At 42.8% G+C, this 18,157-nt stretch overlaps 1 protein-coding gene across 1 annotated transcript in view; it reads left to right on the plus strand.

Moving 5' to 3' along the window:
* LOC141111970 (uncharacterized) overlaps positions 1–18,157 on the plus strand; it is a 50,749-nt gene that overhangs the window by 28,351 nt on the left and 4,241 nt on the right. The window contains exons 5-8 of the mRNA XM_073604217.1: positions 2,253–2,362; positions 6,445–6,474; positions 15,470–15,548; positions 17,289–18,157. The exon at positions 17,289–18,157 is cut by the window's right edge and continues 4,241 nt beyond it. Of these exons, the coding sequence (XP_073460318.1) occupies positions 2,253–2,362; positions 6,445–6,474; positions 15,470–15,548; positions 17,289–17,526 (457 nt within the window). The 3' untranslated portion in view covers positions 17,527–18,157. The remainder of the gene's footprint in view (positions 1–2,252; positions 2,363–6,444; positions 6,475–15,469; positions 15,549–17,288) is intronic.

Below are 18,157 nucleotides of genomic sequence, written 5' to 3' on the forward strand. Positions count from 1 at the left end.
ATTGCTCTGTTCCCAGAATTGTCTGTTCCCACGACAATACATCTTCACTTGTGGACACACTCTACCCCACTCTATCTTCTTCTTCCTGCCCGATGTCGCATCTACATTTATGCCACCTCGGCTCCCGTGGAGAGGCTATGACCCTGGCCCACCCTGCTCCCACCACAGCACACTGCACTTGTTGCTTGAGTCGGTGAGTGCGTTTGGTATAAACAGCTATAGATATTTAATGTTCATTTTATTACTTTTTACTTTTATATGGACTCTATGGTTCATTATACTCTTATATATATTCTTTAGGAAACCCAATCGCATCAGCTCCTGATGAGTGGGAACATACCCACGAAACGCGTCGAGCTTTGTATTAACGATGCCCCAGCTACATCTCATATGGAACCATTGTTACTTATACCATCTGTTTTCCTTTATTACATCAATTTTTTCCTTTTTCAATAAATGCACATTTACCATGTGGGTGCATGTGTCGGTATCAGGCTTGTTGTCGCTAGCAATATTATGCCATATTACTGTTGTATTTACATCGGATCCTGTGCTGCTATACGTATATACAATTTTTACTATGTTTATGTTATGTGTACATTTCCTATGCATATATTAATGAATTGTCTACTGTATATGAAATGATTACTCTTTTATTGTTTGGTACTCCTTATAATTAATAAACATTTCTTAATGCATTTCTACTATGGTCTATTTTCCCTCCACTACCCAAGCGCTTCATTTAAAGTCCCAACTTCCCTTTCTATTGTACCCATTGGGAAGTTCTTTCCTTCACTTCCTGTACCTGTGACACCAGGAAAAGAAAAGGGGGTAGCAGTTGTTAACAGGTCAAGGCAAGGCACAGACAGCATTCAAAAACATGGCCCAACATTCTAAACCTTTCTGGCTGTCCTAAGATGGGCTTCTGTTTTTGTCTGTCTACCTTCGATATTGATGGATGTGTTATGTGCAGGAACAATGGTGATGTCAATATCTGACAAATACCACAAGCTTTTCTGCTGTCTTTGAGCATTGCCTATCTGCTGTCAGTCAGCTTGAAAAAAAAAAAAATGGCGCAGACCAGGGCTGGGCAGACGGGTAGACAGAGGAGCAAAGACAACATGCCCTACTGCAAGTTACCTGGGAGACTGGAAACTGCTGCTCTGAACAAAATGCCTTTGAAATGTAGCAATAATCCTCTCATACAGTGAAGCTGGCTACTCAGTAACATCCATTGAGACCATTCTTTATTGGTTACATAGCAAGATACGGTAATAACACGCTAACGTGTTTCGGCAGAAGCCTTATTCATTGCATGTCTGTACAAACATGTAATGAGCAAGGCTTTGTCCAAAACACATCATCGTTTTATTACTGTATCCTGCTATGTAGTCAATAAAGAATTGTCGCAATAGTTAACGAGTAGCCACCTTCATTTTATCGGAGGGTAGACAGAAGAGACAGCTGCCTTGGGCGCTTCAGCGGGAGGGGGTGCTAATAGGGGCAGGATCTTCAACTTATGCTGCTAAAATAGTTCACAGCTCATGGGGAAAGGGAAGGGGGGAAAGTTGTCACTTTGTTCTTTTTGCCCTGGTTGCTCAAGGACCTTGTCTTGCCACTGGCACATACAATAAACCTGTCATAGTTCTAGGAAATAAATTTTTATTATTATACAGGATTTATATAGCGCCAACAGTTTGCGTAGTGCTTTACAATGTAGAAGGGGGAAAGTACAATTACAATACAGTCCAATACAGAAGGGACAGGAGGGCCAATAAATTTGATAATTTCGCTACTATCAGTTCTTCCAAAGCCAGGAAACCAAAAGGAATTGATGCACACTCTATATTATCCACCCCTCGATTGCAGTCTATATATAACAGTGGTGGCAACTTTCTTTATATAGCAGGCCTCAAGTAAGACCCCTGACATCACCAAAAGGGACATCACCCCAGGCCACAAGATGGGCACCAAGGGACCTACAACTCACCACATGTTACAATCTGAATGTGCAATCTTTGTACCACCTCCTTTAGGTTTACCAATACTTTGGCATATGAAGACCCACCTAAACTATCCATTTACTTTTATTCAATCAGGCAGGCCCTTGCACTACAGAGGGGCTGGAAGATCTAAAGGAAATTGAACAATCAGATTGTAATATGTGTTTTGAGCTTACAGTGAGTTACAGTGTGATGGTTTTTTGCAAAATATATTTTTACTAATCTTTCTACATCTTTTGTTCTTTATAGCATGGCCTGGTACAACTGGGGAGTTGGAGAATTTAAGAACGGAGTTTTTGCACCCAGTTTGTGCTATGATACATTGAGCCAGGCGTCTGCCTTCTGCTACAACCCGTCCTGTAAGTACTACTCTTAGGATATTCAGAAACATACCGATCAACGTATTCAAATCCAAAATTAATATAATTTTGACACAAGTTTATGCTGAATGTTTTAAGAGTCTATGTCCTTCACATAAAAGACACTTAAAGGGTTAGTTCACCTTTTCATAAAAAAATAAAAGGTGAAGTAACTCTAAGTATCCTAAACACCCCTCTGGCAACATGGTAACATGGTACGCTATGTGCAACAGGATCCAAAGTAGCAGTCCATACAATGGGTGAATACCCATCGTAATGCTAGCAATGGTTAACACAATCACGTGACTGCCCTGACCAATGAAAACACCTTCCAGGAAGAAGAAGCCTCAGATGCGCTTCTTATTGGTCAGCACTGTCCATCCATTATGATGTATACTCACTCCAGTTCTGTGTAATGTATAGACCACTACACAAGCAGCAAGGGGGCATCACAGCCACTATGTGCAGCAGGGTCTGGAAGGGTGGCCAGATATTTGAAATTTGTTCACCTTTTAATTTTCATGAACAGGTGAACTTACCCTTTAAAGAGTCCCTGTCACCAACCTAAAAAAATTCAAGTAAAATCTCAGATAAAAGTATTTTCTTGATCATTGTTTTCTTTGGTTATTTTAAAGCTAAACTCCAGGTATGGATATTTTTGCATAGTAACATTGATCCAGCTACATAAGTGTAGGACAAGAACATTAAATTTCAAGAGAGCCAACTTTAATTAGCTGCGCTCCATACTACATGACATTAAATGGCATCAAATTCTAGAAACAAAGAACAGTGAGGGAAAATGGGAGTGCTTCAAGGCCATATTAAATTGGATGTAAACCCTCACATATACCCAGTGAACTGAACAGCCTCAGATGATACACAGGGATAAAATAAATCTCCCTACATAAGTTTTACATGTATATCTGCTGTCTTAAGCTTTATATACTGTTTAGAAAGTGCATGTCCTGTTAGAATTTTCTCTTCCTGATTAACCTGTGGGTGTGAATTCTTACCATACACTACAAGACAGCTGATTGGAGGAAAGGCACATCCCTTCTGTGAATAGCTCTTCTGTGAATAGACCAGCTCTCTGCTAATTTATTTAAAGCACCCTCCCTGACACAAAAATTCAGCCTGGTTTTATCACAGTTGTTGGAGAACTTGTCAGAAGAACGGAGCAGGAGAAAGCCACGGGACTTAGGGCTTTGAAGAGAAATAAGAAAACACTTCAGATATATGTGCCCAGCTCAAATTTCATGAATCCTGTTTACATCTACTTTAAATAATGGCATTAGCCAGTGCATTCCAATGGGAAACAAACATAAAAGAACAAAAGTTAAACCTCCGGTGTGTACATTTTACCGTAAAAAGGAATTTTAACGAGAAAAAACTGTCCTTTAAAAAATATAAGGCAGAGTGGTCACTGTTGGCATTCCAGCACTACAAAGAGTGCAATAAGAAATGTAAGAGTGCAATCAGGGCTGCCAAAATAGACCAGGAAAGAAACATAGCAGAGGAAAGTAAAAAAAAAAGGGTTTTAAATGTATTGTAAAAAGGTGAGGTCAGAGCATATTGCCCCATAAAAGATAATCAGGGGAAGTTGGTTTTATGTGGCAAGGAGAAGGCAACTGTATTAAATGCATTCTTTCCCTCAGTTTTTTCAAAGGAAAGGAGGTGTATATTATTGGAGACTGTAATGTTAGTAACACAACACAGAATGTAGGCCACTTTCACACTGAGTCGTTTTACAAGCGTCTTTGCGCTTAAAATAGCACCTGAAAAACACCTGTGAACTGCCTCTTCTGCAGCCCCAGTGTGAAAGCCCGAGCGCTTTCACAATGATGTGGTGTGCTTGCAGGATGGGAAAAAAAGTCCTGCAAGCAGCATCTTTGGGGTGGTGCGGGAGCGGTGTACACACCCTGCTCTTAAACTGCCCCTGCCATTGAAATGAATGGCCAGCGCTGCCGAAGCACCTGCAAAGCGCTTGGGCAGCGATGCTTTGCGGGTACTTCTAACCCTTTTTCGGCCGCTAGCGGGGGTTAGAAGTGCCCCGTTAGTGGACGAAAAGCGCCGCTAAAACAACGGTAATGCGCTGCTAAAACTAGCGGAGCTTTAGCGTCAATGCTCCCTCTGCCCAGTGTGAAAGTGGCCGTACCATTGTGGCTAAGAGAAGTCAGTGTTCAAAAAAGACTTAAAAAACCTAATGTGAATAAATCACCAGCACAAGATGGTTTACACCCAAGAGTCCTCAAAGAAGTGAGCCATGGTATAGCCAGACCATTATTCCTAATCTTTAAGGACAGCTTAGTGACTGGAATGGTACCAGCTGATTGGCGAAAATCCAACACGGTACCACTATTCAAAAAAGGGCCAAGATATATACCTAGAAACTACAGATCCATCAGCCTAACATCAGTAGTATGTAAACTATTGGAGCAGATAATAAGGGACCAGATCCAAGAATTTGCTAACAAAAATAGTATAATTTATAGTAATCAGCATGGATTTATGAAAGATTGTTCAGAACGACAATGTGGAGGTAAGTTGTAATCTGGATAGAGAAAGGCCTGTGTAAGTGGTATATCTAGATCTCATCAAAGTGTTCAATATAGTTCCCCATAAACGCTTAATTTACAAATCGAGGTGTGTTGGCATCAATGATAGCTTGTGTACCTAGATGGAAAACTGGTTACAAGATAGCGTCCAGAAGGGAATGATAAATAGCATACTGTAACTTCTGAATGGTCTGCAGTTATAAGTGGGGTACCCCAAGGCTCTGTACTGGGACCAATTCTGTTTAATATGTTCATAAATAATATAGAGGTTGGTATAAATAGTTCAATCTCAGTGTTTGCTGCAGATACAAAGCTGAGCAGGGTAATAACCTCACTATAGGATATAGCAACTTTACAAGAAGACCTTGATAAAATCGGCGTGGGCAACTACATGACAAATGAGGTTTAATATTGATAAATGTAAAGTAATGCACTTGGGGGCTAAAAATATGACTGCAAGTTACTCACTAGGGGAAGAACCTCTGGGGGAATCGAGGATGGAAAATGACCTGGGAGTCCTAGTAGATCACAGGCTCAGCAATAGCATACTGTAAGGTTCCTGTGATAGGTAGTGTTCGAAGTGGAGCTTGTGTGCTTAGGATTCAGGCGAAAACTTAGTCAGGCAGATCAGGATGGCAACAGATCAGGCAAAGCGGTACACGATCGAAATCCAGAGATTGGTCAGGCAGGCAAAGGTCATACATGAGCTGGCGGTGAAGTACAAAATCAGCAGGCTAGAGAGTAGTCAGGAATTCAGGCAGAAGTTCAAATATGGTATTCAGCATCACAAAGCAGTCAAAACACCCAGGAAGCTAGTCCAAACAAACGGGCACTGAGAGATAGGAAGTGCTGCTATTTATCGGCTGCTTTGATTGTAGATTGTCCACAGCTGGCAGCAGGTGGGGCTAGTGAGTCCAAGGTAATGCATCAAACTAAGAGAACATAGTTATAACTCCAGAGCTCCTCTGTGGCACAACAAGTAATACTGCAGCTGTGGGACCAGGAACATCCCGGTTCAAATACACCCAGGGTACATGACACATACAATGTCAAGCTGCAGCAAGCAATTGGCTTCTGTTGAGTTCAGTCCAGTGGGGAATTTCAATTAGTGTATGGTCAACTTTTAGTGTCCTGCTGAATATGGTAACCCGTCACCTTGCGGAGGTGTGAAGCTTTTGACTGTTACTTGTCAGCTGTGTGTTGAGCATACATTACTATTATACAAAAACAGTATATAGCCGGATAACTATAGATTCCCAACCATGGAGTTTGCATGTTCTCTTTGTGCCTTTGTGGGTTTCCTCCCACACTCCAAATACATGCTTGTAGGGTAATTGGCTCCTGTCTAAAATTGGCCCTAGCATGTGTATGTATGAATGTGAGTTAGAGACCTTAGATTGTAAGCTCCTTGAGGGCAGGAACTGATGTGACAATATACAATACAATATATATGTGTAGCGCGGCGTAAATTGTTGGCGCTATGTAAGTACCTGTAAATAATAAATCATTTATTGTGTTTCTTTGCAGTGGCGGATGTCATCATTAACAATGACCAAAGTAAGAATTTATTTTAATTATTACTGTTTATCTACCACAAGCTATTAGACAGGTTGGAATTATTAAACCAATGCACATAGCAACCTGATAGTGAACCTTGCATTACATACATATGTCCTCAATCCTGACTGATCTCATGCATTCTGTAATGGCCCCAGGCTACTCTCATGGGCCACTTACCACTCGCCACCCAAAAACACAATGGGCCAGTGTTCCATTACATGTGGAAATTTCTCTACTCATGCAGATTTTCCAGTTATTTTGAGATATCATCTGTATATGTTGGGAGATTTGTAACAGACACTATTGTAGATCCTTGCCATTAATGTTATGGGCCTCTCAATGCAATATATTTTTTTATATGTGGAACCTGGACATATGGACATATGTTGTTTGGGGTAAATGGACCATAAATGATGGGAATATTATTTATACATTTGAAAAGTGTGTACCACTTTTGCAGCATCTGTTACCCACTGTGATCTCGGGCATCCCTTTTAGATATATATTGACTCAACAGGGATGGATTCCCAGTGTAGTAAACCTAAGGCTGGGTATACACTTTTAAAATTTAGTTCTACATTTTTTTGTTGTAAGAAAGTTTGTTCAGTTTTCTAATTAGTGGAGTCAAATTGACCTTCGCTGTCTACTGCAGTAACGAGAACATTTGAAAGAGCAAGATAGAAAATCTTCTCAAATTTCTAACAGTGAATATGGTTTCTGTTTGGTAAAGTCCATTCATTCCAATATTGAATGTTAAAAGCAAAACTGAAATGAAATCTTGAACTACTTTCAAATAACAATTTTCAGAGAGTATTCAGATTAATTTTCCTAAGAATTTTTGTACACACTTCCATCTGAAATTCCACTAGTGTATACCAAGCCTAAGTGTATTAGTAGGGATGCCATTGACCAGACAACAGGCTGCCTATAACTTTACCAGAAGCTCTGTGCTCTCTTGGAAAGTATCAAATACAGGAGCAGAGATAAGGAATCAAAAGAAGTTTGATGCTATTGCCATGGCTACAAGGAAAATACATTTGGGGCTTTGTCAGTTGTATATCACAGCTAGCTACAGACTGAAATGCAATTTCTAAAGGATATCTAAAGCAAGAAACATACAGTATCTCACAAAACTGAGTACACCCCTCACATTTTTGTAAATATTTTATTATATTTTTTCATGTGACAACACTGAAGAAATGAGACTTTGCTACAATGTGAAGTAGTGAGTGCATAACAGTGTAAATTTGCTGTCCCCTCAAAATAACTCAACACACAGCCATTAATATCTAAAACGCTGGCAACAAAAGTGAGTACACCCCTAAGTGAAAATATCTAAATTTGGCCCAAAGTGTCAATATTACCATTATTTTCCAGCACTGCCTTAACCCTCTTGGTCATGGAGTTCACCAGAGCTTCACAGGTTGCCACTGGAGTCCTCTTCCACTCCTCAATGACGACATCACGGAGCTGGTGGATGTTAGAGACCTTGTGCTCCTCCATCTTCCGTTTGAGGATGCCCCACAAATGCTCAATAGGGTTTAGGCCTGGAGACATGCTTCGTCAGTCCATCGCATTTACCCTCAGCTTCTTTGGCAAGGCAGTGGTCATCTTGGAGGTGTGTTTGGGGTCGTTATGTTGGAATATTGCCCTGCAACCCAGTCTCTGAAAGGAGGGAGGGGATCATGCTCTGCTTCAGTATGTCACAGTCCATGTTGGCATTCATGGTTCCCTCAATAAACTGTAGCTCCCCAGTGCCGGCAGCACTCATGTAGCCCCAGACCATGACACTCCCACCACCATGCTTTACTGTAGGCAAGACACACTTGTCTTTGTACTCCTCACCTGGTTGCTGCCACACATGCTTGACACCATCTTAACCAAATAAGTTTATCTTGGTCTCATCAGACCACAGGACATGGTTCCAGTAATCCATGTCCTTAGTCTACTTGTCTTCAGTAAACTGTTTGCGGGCTTTCTTGTGCATCATCTTTAGAAGAGGCTTCCTTCTGGGAGGACAGCCATGCAGACCAATTTGATGCAGTGTGTGGCGTATGGTCTGAACACTGACAGGCTGACCCCCCATCCCTTCAACCTCTGCAGGAATGCTGGCAGCACTCATACTTCTATTTCCCAAAGACAACCTCTGGATATGATGCCGAGCATGTGCACTCAACTTCTTTGGTCGACCATGACAAGGCCTGTTCTGAGTGAAACCTGTCCTGTTAAAACGCTGTATGGTCTTGGTCACAGTGCTGCAGCTCAGTTTCAGGGTCTTGGCAATCTTCTTATAGCCTAGGCCATATGTACAGCAAAAATTCTTTTTTTCAGATACTCAGAGTTCTTTGCCATGAGGTGCCATGTTGAACTTCCAGTGACCAGTATGAGAGCATGATAGCGATAAGACCAAATTTAACACACCTGCTCCCAATTCACACTCGAGACCTTGTAACACTAACGAGTCACATGAGAACGGGGAGGAAAAATGGCTAATTGGGCCCAATTTGGACATTTTCACTTAGGGGTGTACTCACTTTTGTTGCCAGCAGTTTAGACATTAATGAGTATGTGTTCAGTTATTTTGAGGGGAGAGAAAATTTACACTGTTATGCAAGCTGTACACCAGGGGTAGGCAACCTTTTGAGCACAGTGTGCCGAAAAATGTTTTTAAAGAAATTGAGCGTGCCGATTTTATAACAAAAAAATGTCAACTTCACACTCTCAATCATGAAAAGGGTTTTTTAAAAGTAAAATGCTGTAAACTACTTTAGTAGTGAGAAATTAACATCCTGCACTCTCACGCCTCAGATCAGCCCCAATTCATGCACCTTCACACCTCAGATCACTGTCCCCCCTGCAAATCTGTTTCACCACTGTACTCCCCTGCTCATTTGCCCCACCACTGTACCACCCTGCTCATCTGCCCCACCACTGTGCCACCCTGCTCATCTGCCCCACCAATGTACCCCCTTTCTCATCTGCCCCACCATTGTACCCATTTTCTCATCTGCCCCACCAATATACCCCCTTTCTCATCTGCCCCACCAATATACCCCCTTTCTCATCTGCCCCACCACTGTAACCCCCTGCACATCTGCCCCACCACTGTAACCCCCTGCACATCTGCCCCACCACTGTAACCCCCTGCACCTCTGCCCCACCACTGTAACCCCCTGCACCTCTGCCCCACCACTGTAACCCACTGCACCTCTGCCCCACCACTGTAACCCACTGCACCTCTGCCCCACCACTGTAGCCCCCTGCTCATCTGCCCCACTAATGTTCCCCCTTTCTCATGTGCCCCACCAATGTTCCCCCTTTCTCATCTGCTCCACCACTGTACCTCCCTGCACATCTGCTCCACCGCCGTACCCCCATGCTTTTCTGTCTCACTGCTGAACCATCTTCTCATCTGTCCTTTCACTGAACTTATGTGCTCATCTGCCCCATCCCTGCAACCCTTTATCATCTGCCCCACCTCTGTTCCCCCTGCTCTTCTGCCCCACCACTGTAACCCCCTGTTTATGTGTTCCACCGATGTACCTCCTTTCTCCTCTGCTCCCCTCTGCACATCCACCCCACCTCTGTACCCCCCTGCTCCTCTGCCCAATTGCTGTAACCCTCTGCTCATCTGTCCCACCAATGTACTTCCTTTCTCCTCTGCCCCAACACTGAATTCCCCCCCTGCTCACCTCTGTAACCCCCCCTCTCATCTGGCCCAACACTGAACCCCCCTGCTCATCTGCCCCACCACTGTAACCCGCTTTCTCATCTGCTCCACCAATGTACCTCCTGCACATCTGTCTCACCTCTGTACCCCCCTGCTCTTCTGCCCCACCTGTATTTCCCCTGCTCTCCTGCCCCATCACTCTAACCCCCTGCTCATCTGTCCCACCCATACACCTCCTTTCACATCTGCCCCACTGCTCTACCCCCCTGCTTTTCTGTCCCACCACTGAACCCCCTTCTCATCTGGCCAACACTGAACCCCCCCTGCTCATCTGCCCCAACACTGTACCCCCCTGCTCTTCTGTCCCACTGCTGAACCTCCTTCTTATCTCTTCCACCACTGTACCTTCCTGCACATCTGCCCCACTGCTGCACCCTCCTGCTCATCTGTCCCACCTCTGAACCCCTCCTGCTCATTTTCCCCACCGCTGTACCCTCTTGCTCATCTGCTCCACCGCTGTACCCTCTTCTCATCTATGAGATGCGTGATATGCAGAGTGGTGAAAGGAAGCAGAGATGAGACACATCTACCTGTCCTGGCACACGCATCCTGCTGATCCACCTCTCACATCTAGCCCACATGCTTGTATGTGATGTATGTGATGTATGCACATACAAGCATCTGAAATGGATGTGCAATGATGAGCTCAGGTCAGGGGCATTTTCTGAAAGCAGTGGGCCTGTGTGCAGAATAATAAGTTGGGCCCCCCGCAGCTGAGAGAAAGTGCGGCGCTCTACTCCACAGGAAAAGTTGGGTGTGATTTTCATTCCAATGAATACTGGCTCTGACTTAAAGGTATACAGAGTGCCAGGGTTCAGTAGTAAGTGACGCAAAGGTTCAGGAATAATTTCAAAATGTCAAAAAATTTTAATGTCACCTAATTGTGGTTTTTTCAATCACAGTGAAATCCCTTCTTTCTGAGATTGGTAGTGGCAACCAAGAGAGTCATCTTCCTCCAGATGGTGGGCGGGGCTAGCAGGATTGTGATTGGCTTTAGCTGTGGCCAATCACAGTCCTCCTCCTCCTGGAAACAGGGACCACCCCCCCCTTAGCAGAACTGCACCCAATATCTTCCCCATCACAAAAGCTGTTGATCGCAGCTAAAGCAAAGTTAGAGAACCAAACAATGTTTCCCATCCTTTACAATGTGTGGGGGCACAGTGCATCCCCCCTCAGTGCAGGTGCGGTGTGGGTAACTAAAATTGGAATGCATTAGTGTCTTACCGACACTTCCCTGTGCTGCTCTGCTGATGGGGAGGGAGTCGAGTGCCGGCAAAAGTGGCTTTGTGTGGCGCTTGCGGCACCAGTGCTGGGGGTTGCCTACACCTGCTGTACACTCACTACTTTACATTGTAGCAAAGTGTAATTTCATCAGTGTTGTCTCATGAAAAGATATAATAAAATATTTACAAAATGTGAGGGGTGTACTCACTTTTGTGAGATACTGTAACTGTAATATATTGCAAAGAACCTATCTCTACGCTCTTTTCAATCCAGGATCTTATTGGTCCACACCCTATATAAGTAAGCGACTTTCAATCAGGTGTTCCTTCTCATTCTATCTTCTTTTCACAGCACTTTAATTTCCCTAACTTCTCTACATTCCTGCTGCAACACATATACCCTGATGAATCATTGACCGTTAATTACTTCCCTCCACCTCTTAATTACTTCCCTCCACCCCTTAATTACTTAGCTCCACAATAAAAACTTGTAGCATTGGTATTCTGAGTAATCCATGCTCAAGACATGAACCGAAAAGTTAGTTTTTGTCATGTTACTCTACAGGGGTGTCCAAACTTTGGCCCTCCAGTTGTTCAGGAAGTACAATTCCCATCATGTCTAGTCATGTCTGTGAATGTCAGAGTTTTACAATGCCTCATGGAACATGTAGTTCTGCAACAGCTGGAGGGCCGTAGTTTGGAGATCCCCGCTCTACAGTTGTACAAATTGTACATACATCCTATGTTATAAGTCAATTGTTCATACTGTCATTATGTTGATGCATAGGAACCCTGTTTTACCATACAATCTCTAATGGATATTGATGCTACTTATAAAGAATGCAAAAAATAACAATAATAAAAAGAAAAACATATTGCAGCTTACCAGTCCTTAGATGTTTTGGCTGCATTTGGTTTCAATTTTTCTATTCCTCCAAGTACAGAAAAAAACCTGTTGATTCGGCCAGAAATCCAATGTGCACTGAACTGCAATCTCAAACAACGTTAGAAGTAATCTCAACTAGCTTTTGTGAACCACAAAACATCGCCCTATGTAATGGAGATAAAGTTGAAATGGAGGTATTTGTAGTCAAATCAGGAGAGCAGCCATGGGTGGCAATGCTGCTCCTCCATAGATACAGTGAAGTGAGTGAGCATTGCCACCTTAAGACAGGAAGAGTGGTACTGGGAGGATCACCCAATGAAATAAATGAAAAAATCTAAAGCCACTTTGGGGGAATGGATTAAAAGTGTTGGCAGTATCAGCATAAAGGGTGCCTGAACAGGTATGAAAAACTGTGGGCAAATTAGTTAGATGTTCCTGGGTTAGCACCCATAGATCTAATGGACAGGTTGGACACTGAACTGGAGGGTGAGGATATAATTTATGCGCTTGCCCCTGTACTTTATGAAATCTGTTTTCTCTCACATATTAAATGTTGGTCTTGACAAGCAGCTGTATACTATCTGTGTACTACTTCAACTCTTTGCCACTGTTTCTGTTTGACTTGATTTAAATTGTGGCCCACTCGGGTAGCGTACTGTACTATAGTGTATGGCAATACTATGGTTCTAACTTTCAATAAAGTTTTTTTTCTTGAATAAAAAAAAGCAGCTACCACATCTAAGGACTAATGAGCTGAAATATATTAAATGCTTAATATATTCAATGTTTGTTTTTGGATACACTTTAACAGAATGAGATTACAGAGTGCCTTGTATAGCATTTATGTACCATTGTTTAAAAAAGAACTTCAATTTAGTCTGGATTGTATGAGACATAAAGCTCTGATCATAAATCCTCAGTTGTATCTTCACATAGGGCTGTGAATGGTAGGAAATGTACTGAACGTTTAAATTTCTCCAGGCTGGAAAAAAATACCCTTGCAATATTCATCTAGGACAGCTTTTCTCAACCTTTACAAAACAGAGAAACCCTTGAAAAAAACTTTTCAATCTCATGTATAACTCATGATACATTAGTGTGATGGTCAATGGGAAGAATGCTCCTTACACTTGTGGACATTGGGAAGAATTCACCCTTACAGAGAGCTAAAAGGATATTGGTGTCATTTGGAACCAATCTGAGAAGCAATAATTGCTCGTTGCTCAAGGAACCCCTTGCAACCTCTGAAGGAACGTTAGTTGAGAAACCCTGGTCTAGGGGGTGGAGGAAGATTAGAAGCTGTACTTTACTCTTCTCTGTAGCACTTTCCTCTTCTCCCTGGTGCTTCAGACTGTTGATGTCCCCTCTGCACCATCATGTACAATGCAGGGCTATTAGACATATATTATATGTGGAGAAGGCGAGCATGTGACAGAAACCAACAGTGTCTTAAGCTGTAATCACCCACAGTGTATACAGAAATACAAATGAGGTGAATACAGACTTATCCTTCACCGAACATCAACACACCAGGCCTCTTACCAAAAAGAATGGACCACTTAAAGCGGAAGTAAACCCATCAGTTTCAAAAAGCAGTTACATTCCCGGCATGCCGGGAATGCTAACTGTCACATTGATTGTGCTCTCAACCAAACTGTCAAACCATCCAATGGCTGGTGTCATAACTGATCACATGTGCAGCATCATGGCAGTTGAAGATTAAACAGAGGCCAAGATGGCAGCTTCCTTGACTGAAAATGATAGGAGGGTTTACTTCCCCTTTAATCACAAGTGGTCAAACAGGCATGATAAATCCACAGAGCCACAAAACCATTAATGGAGATCACAGATGGCTGGGTCTTGTAGTTCCAAATAATCAGAGGTGCATGCATAAAATATAAAAGGAGGAACTCCTCATGGTGTAGTATTATAAAACCAGGGTCAAATTTATTCAAAGAAAGACCCAGGGTACTCACATTTTATCATCTAATGGGGATCTGTGATCAAGGCTGGAGCCACACATGCACGGTCCACTCCCAGCTGCAGATCTCCATTAATGGTTTCGTGGCTCTGTGGATTTATCATGCCTGTTTGACCACCTGTGATTAAGTGGTCCATTCTTTTTGGTAAGAGGCCTGGTGTGCTGATGTTCGGTGGAGGATAAGTCCGTATTCACCTAATTTGTATTTCTGTCTACACTGTGGGTGATTCCAGCTTTTTCTCCTGAACAAGGACTTTATTTCAAACACTATGGACTTTTTATTTGCAATACCACATTTATAGCGCTGCATATCATTATATTTTTCATGCTTCTTATTGTCACCATACAATTTATGCAGCTGCTTTATTACCGTTACTAGTGCAGTGATTATTCTTGAATTTAGTGTCTTAAGCTGGCCATACAATATACAATTTTCTTGTAAAATTTCCTTTAGATTTACCTTCAACTATGTCTGCCTGATTGCACACAAATTGAAAGTGTATAGGTTTGACCTCATAATATACGTTTTGGTAAATCTAAAAGAAAATTGTATAATGTATGGCCAGCCTTAGAGAGGACAAAAAGTTACTGCCCCCACCTATAACTGGCCTTTTCCGCAAGGAGCATTGGAGGGCAACATATGTCAAAAAAGGTCAAGGAAAAAAAATCCAAGGAAAATTCCAAGCTCTACTTACCGACCAGCCTGCAACCAACCAAATTGACCTGTCTGACAGTATGCTTGTGCTTCCACTGTGGAGCCTCTTAAAAGTTAGAGATAGAGGCTACAGGTAACAGGGTGCATTGCCTGGGCCTGTAGCTTACGCATGTATTTGCAAATGTGTGCAGACTAAACCCCTGTTTTTAACGCATACTGTTAGACAGGTCAATTTGGTTGGTTGCAGGCTGGTCAGTAAGTAGAGCTTGGACCTTTCCTTGGATTTTTCCTTGGCCTTTTTTTGACAGCCGTGGAGAGGAGGCTTGGGGAACCAGTCACCCCGCGTGAGGTTATTACTCCTTTTTCCATTACCCCCTAGACCTAAGGAGCATTTAGCCCTTAAAGTGTAGGAGGGCCCTTATGCAAGGGTAGTTTTTTTTTCTTGTGCTCTGAATTTGGCTTTAAAACATTCTTTTACCTGTACTGTACTGAGATTTCTACTATGTATCATTTACAGCCTGGAAGACAATCGTCATGGCATGCTTGCTGAGCCTGATCTTCATAGTATTGCTGTTTGCAGCTGTGTTCATGAAGGGGTAAGCTCTAAAATATTTCCACAACAATAGAGTCTACAAACTGTTTTGCGGAAAAAAAACCCCAAAACGTCTGTTTCCAAGTTTGTGAAACCATGGGTGTTGGCAGGATTGAAAGATCAACTCCAGCCAAAACTTTTTGGTTTGTTTCGTTTTGGATAGAGTGGGGCGGTTTAGAGTGGGTCTGTTGGGTTTTTATATGTGTCACCATCGGGGAGGTGTTACTACATTCGCTGTGCCCAGAGAGACCCGTCACCCAACATGTAAATTGCCGCAAAATTAGCAGAAACACCACTTTTGTTAGTTGTTACTTGAACAGGTGTCCCCATTGGAAGATTTTGTCTCTTTTTTTTTGGGGGGGGGGGGGGGGGTTCTATTACACCTATGAGGGAAGCAGCAGGGTTAGTCCACCCATGTAATGTTGTACAAAGCGGCGTACACATGGTCGGACTTTTCGACCGGACTGGTCGGACGGACCAATGCCGGCGGACAATCCGATCGTGTGTGGGCTTCATCGGACTTTTCCAGTCGAAAATCTGACGTCGGAAAGTCCATCGGACCAGTCCAGTCGAAAAGTCCGCCCATGTGTACGCGGCACAAGAGTCCCTTGCAAGTCCCATTAAAATTACAGGAGGCTAGCTGCACCCATGCTTACTTGGCATCTATTCCATTGCTTGAAGGTTGTGCCTTTACCCTTTGGGGATTGTTCCTCTATTGCACATGTTCCTCACAGGGAATCAATGACAAAGAGGATGATTAGTTTAAAGTGGCTGTAAACGCTAAACATTTTTTTACCTTAATTCATTCCCTGCTTTAAATCTTTTGTTACTGCAACACTTCATATTCCTGATATGTGCCTGCTGTACCGTGTACTTGTATAGGAAAGTATCCTGTTCTCTTTGTATTGATTCCTTTGTGTGAAATCCCTGGTGTTCCTGCTAGTCCTATTGCTTTCCTATTAAAAACTGACCACACTAAGCAGGAGAGCACACCATGGTCAGTTCTCTAGCTATGCTGGGAATTCCGTGTGCTTTCCTCCAATGATCAGACTTGGCCTGACACTCCCCCACTGAACAGCCATTCACTGGCAAGCTCAGTGTGCTGCGGCTTCTGCTCTCTCTAGCTCTTAAGCAGCTGAGAACAGAGGGAATGTGATCACTTACAAAAAAGGGAAAAAAGGTATTTATAATTTTTTTTTTATATTTATACAAAAATATTTTGCCTTTCTATTTTAAACCAAATGGGTTGTTTTACAAGGTGATCGGTTACAATCACTTTAAGGTAAAAAAATGTTTCAGGATGTGTATCGCCCCCTCACAACTCCCTCTTATACTTTCCTGAGTCCTTACTCAATCCAGCGCTGCGTCGGTTTGTTGCGGCTCTTTCCTCTTCTTCCCGCCTTCACAGACTTTGCTGAGAGCAGCAGGAACCATTGGCTCCCGCTGCTGTCAGTCAAATCTTGTGACCAGGTAGCTGGGGGCGGGGCCGAGCCTCGCTGTCTATGTCTATAGAAGCAGGCAGTGGGGCTTTGGATCCAGCCTACGGGTGTGCCTTAATAGGAAGTGGCTTCCTATGGGGGCCCACTGAGAAGAGGAGGAGCCAGAAGCGCTGGTGAGGGACACAAGAAGAGGCGGATCGGAGCTGCTCTGTGCAATACCATTGCACAGAGCAGGTAAGAATATTATGTTTGTTATTTATAAATAATATAACTGTACAATCATTTATCTTCCTTTCTGCTTTCAGGAACAAGTTTATCTGCTGCATGGGGCCAAGGAAGACCTCACCGCAAGACGTCATCCAGTCTCCAGGACCCACCTGGAACAATACGGGCATCTATCGACGCATTAGCGTAGCCAACAAGGGAGTGCTATACGACAATCTCAGCAACGTAGATAAAAGAGCATCTCCCATTCGCCCAGAAATGAACACCTACAAGACCCACTACACAAACATGGCCTTTGACACCATTGGAGAAGAATGAGGGTGTCAATGAACGTTATATGAGGAGTTCCTAGTTTAAAGACCTTTGCTACACAGAATCACCTTTAACTCCTTATTATCCTTTTTATGAAAGGTCCAAGAAAACGCTTCAATTTTAAGTGCTATTGGAGTGGTGAACTTCACTTATGAGTCTTTAAAAAAATAAATAGGAGGTTTAGGAACCCTCAATGGGCCTCTGTCGACCAGAGGTGTGTGTGTGTAGAATGGATGCTCCAATGCCTTCTCGGCCTAAAAAAATGTTAAAGAGCCATTAGTAATACTCATTAACATGTATGCAAAAATTCCTGCATCTGCTCGGGAAATTTGAATTTTTGTGTAACTTTGATGTTTTTTTTTTTTAGTTCTGTTAGCTGTTATTTTAGGGAACATAACCCCACAGAATTTTCTGCAGTTATTGGCATCAGGCTTGAAATACCAAAAACATGATTGAAAATTGAAATATATCCTCTGGTAGATATGTGATAGCGATGGAACGATGAAAATGGGAATTAGTTGCACTGAATATGAAATAAATCGTATTCTGCTTGAAGGACGTTTATCCTGATGGAAGTATGGTGTCCTAGGCTGCTTTCTCCTTGATCGCTGAATCCATGGTCAACTCCTCGGTGTGT

The sequence above is a fragment of the Aquarana catesbeiana genome, linkage group LG11, assembly GCF_042186555.1.
Source record: "Aquarana catesbeiana isolate 2022-GZ linkage group LG11, ASM4218655v1, whole genome shotgun sequence".
Classification (NCBI taxonomy): domain Eukaryota; kingdom Metazoa; phylum Chordata; class Amphibia; order Anura; family Ranidae; genus Aquarana; species Aquarana catesbeiana.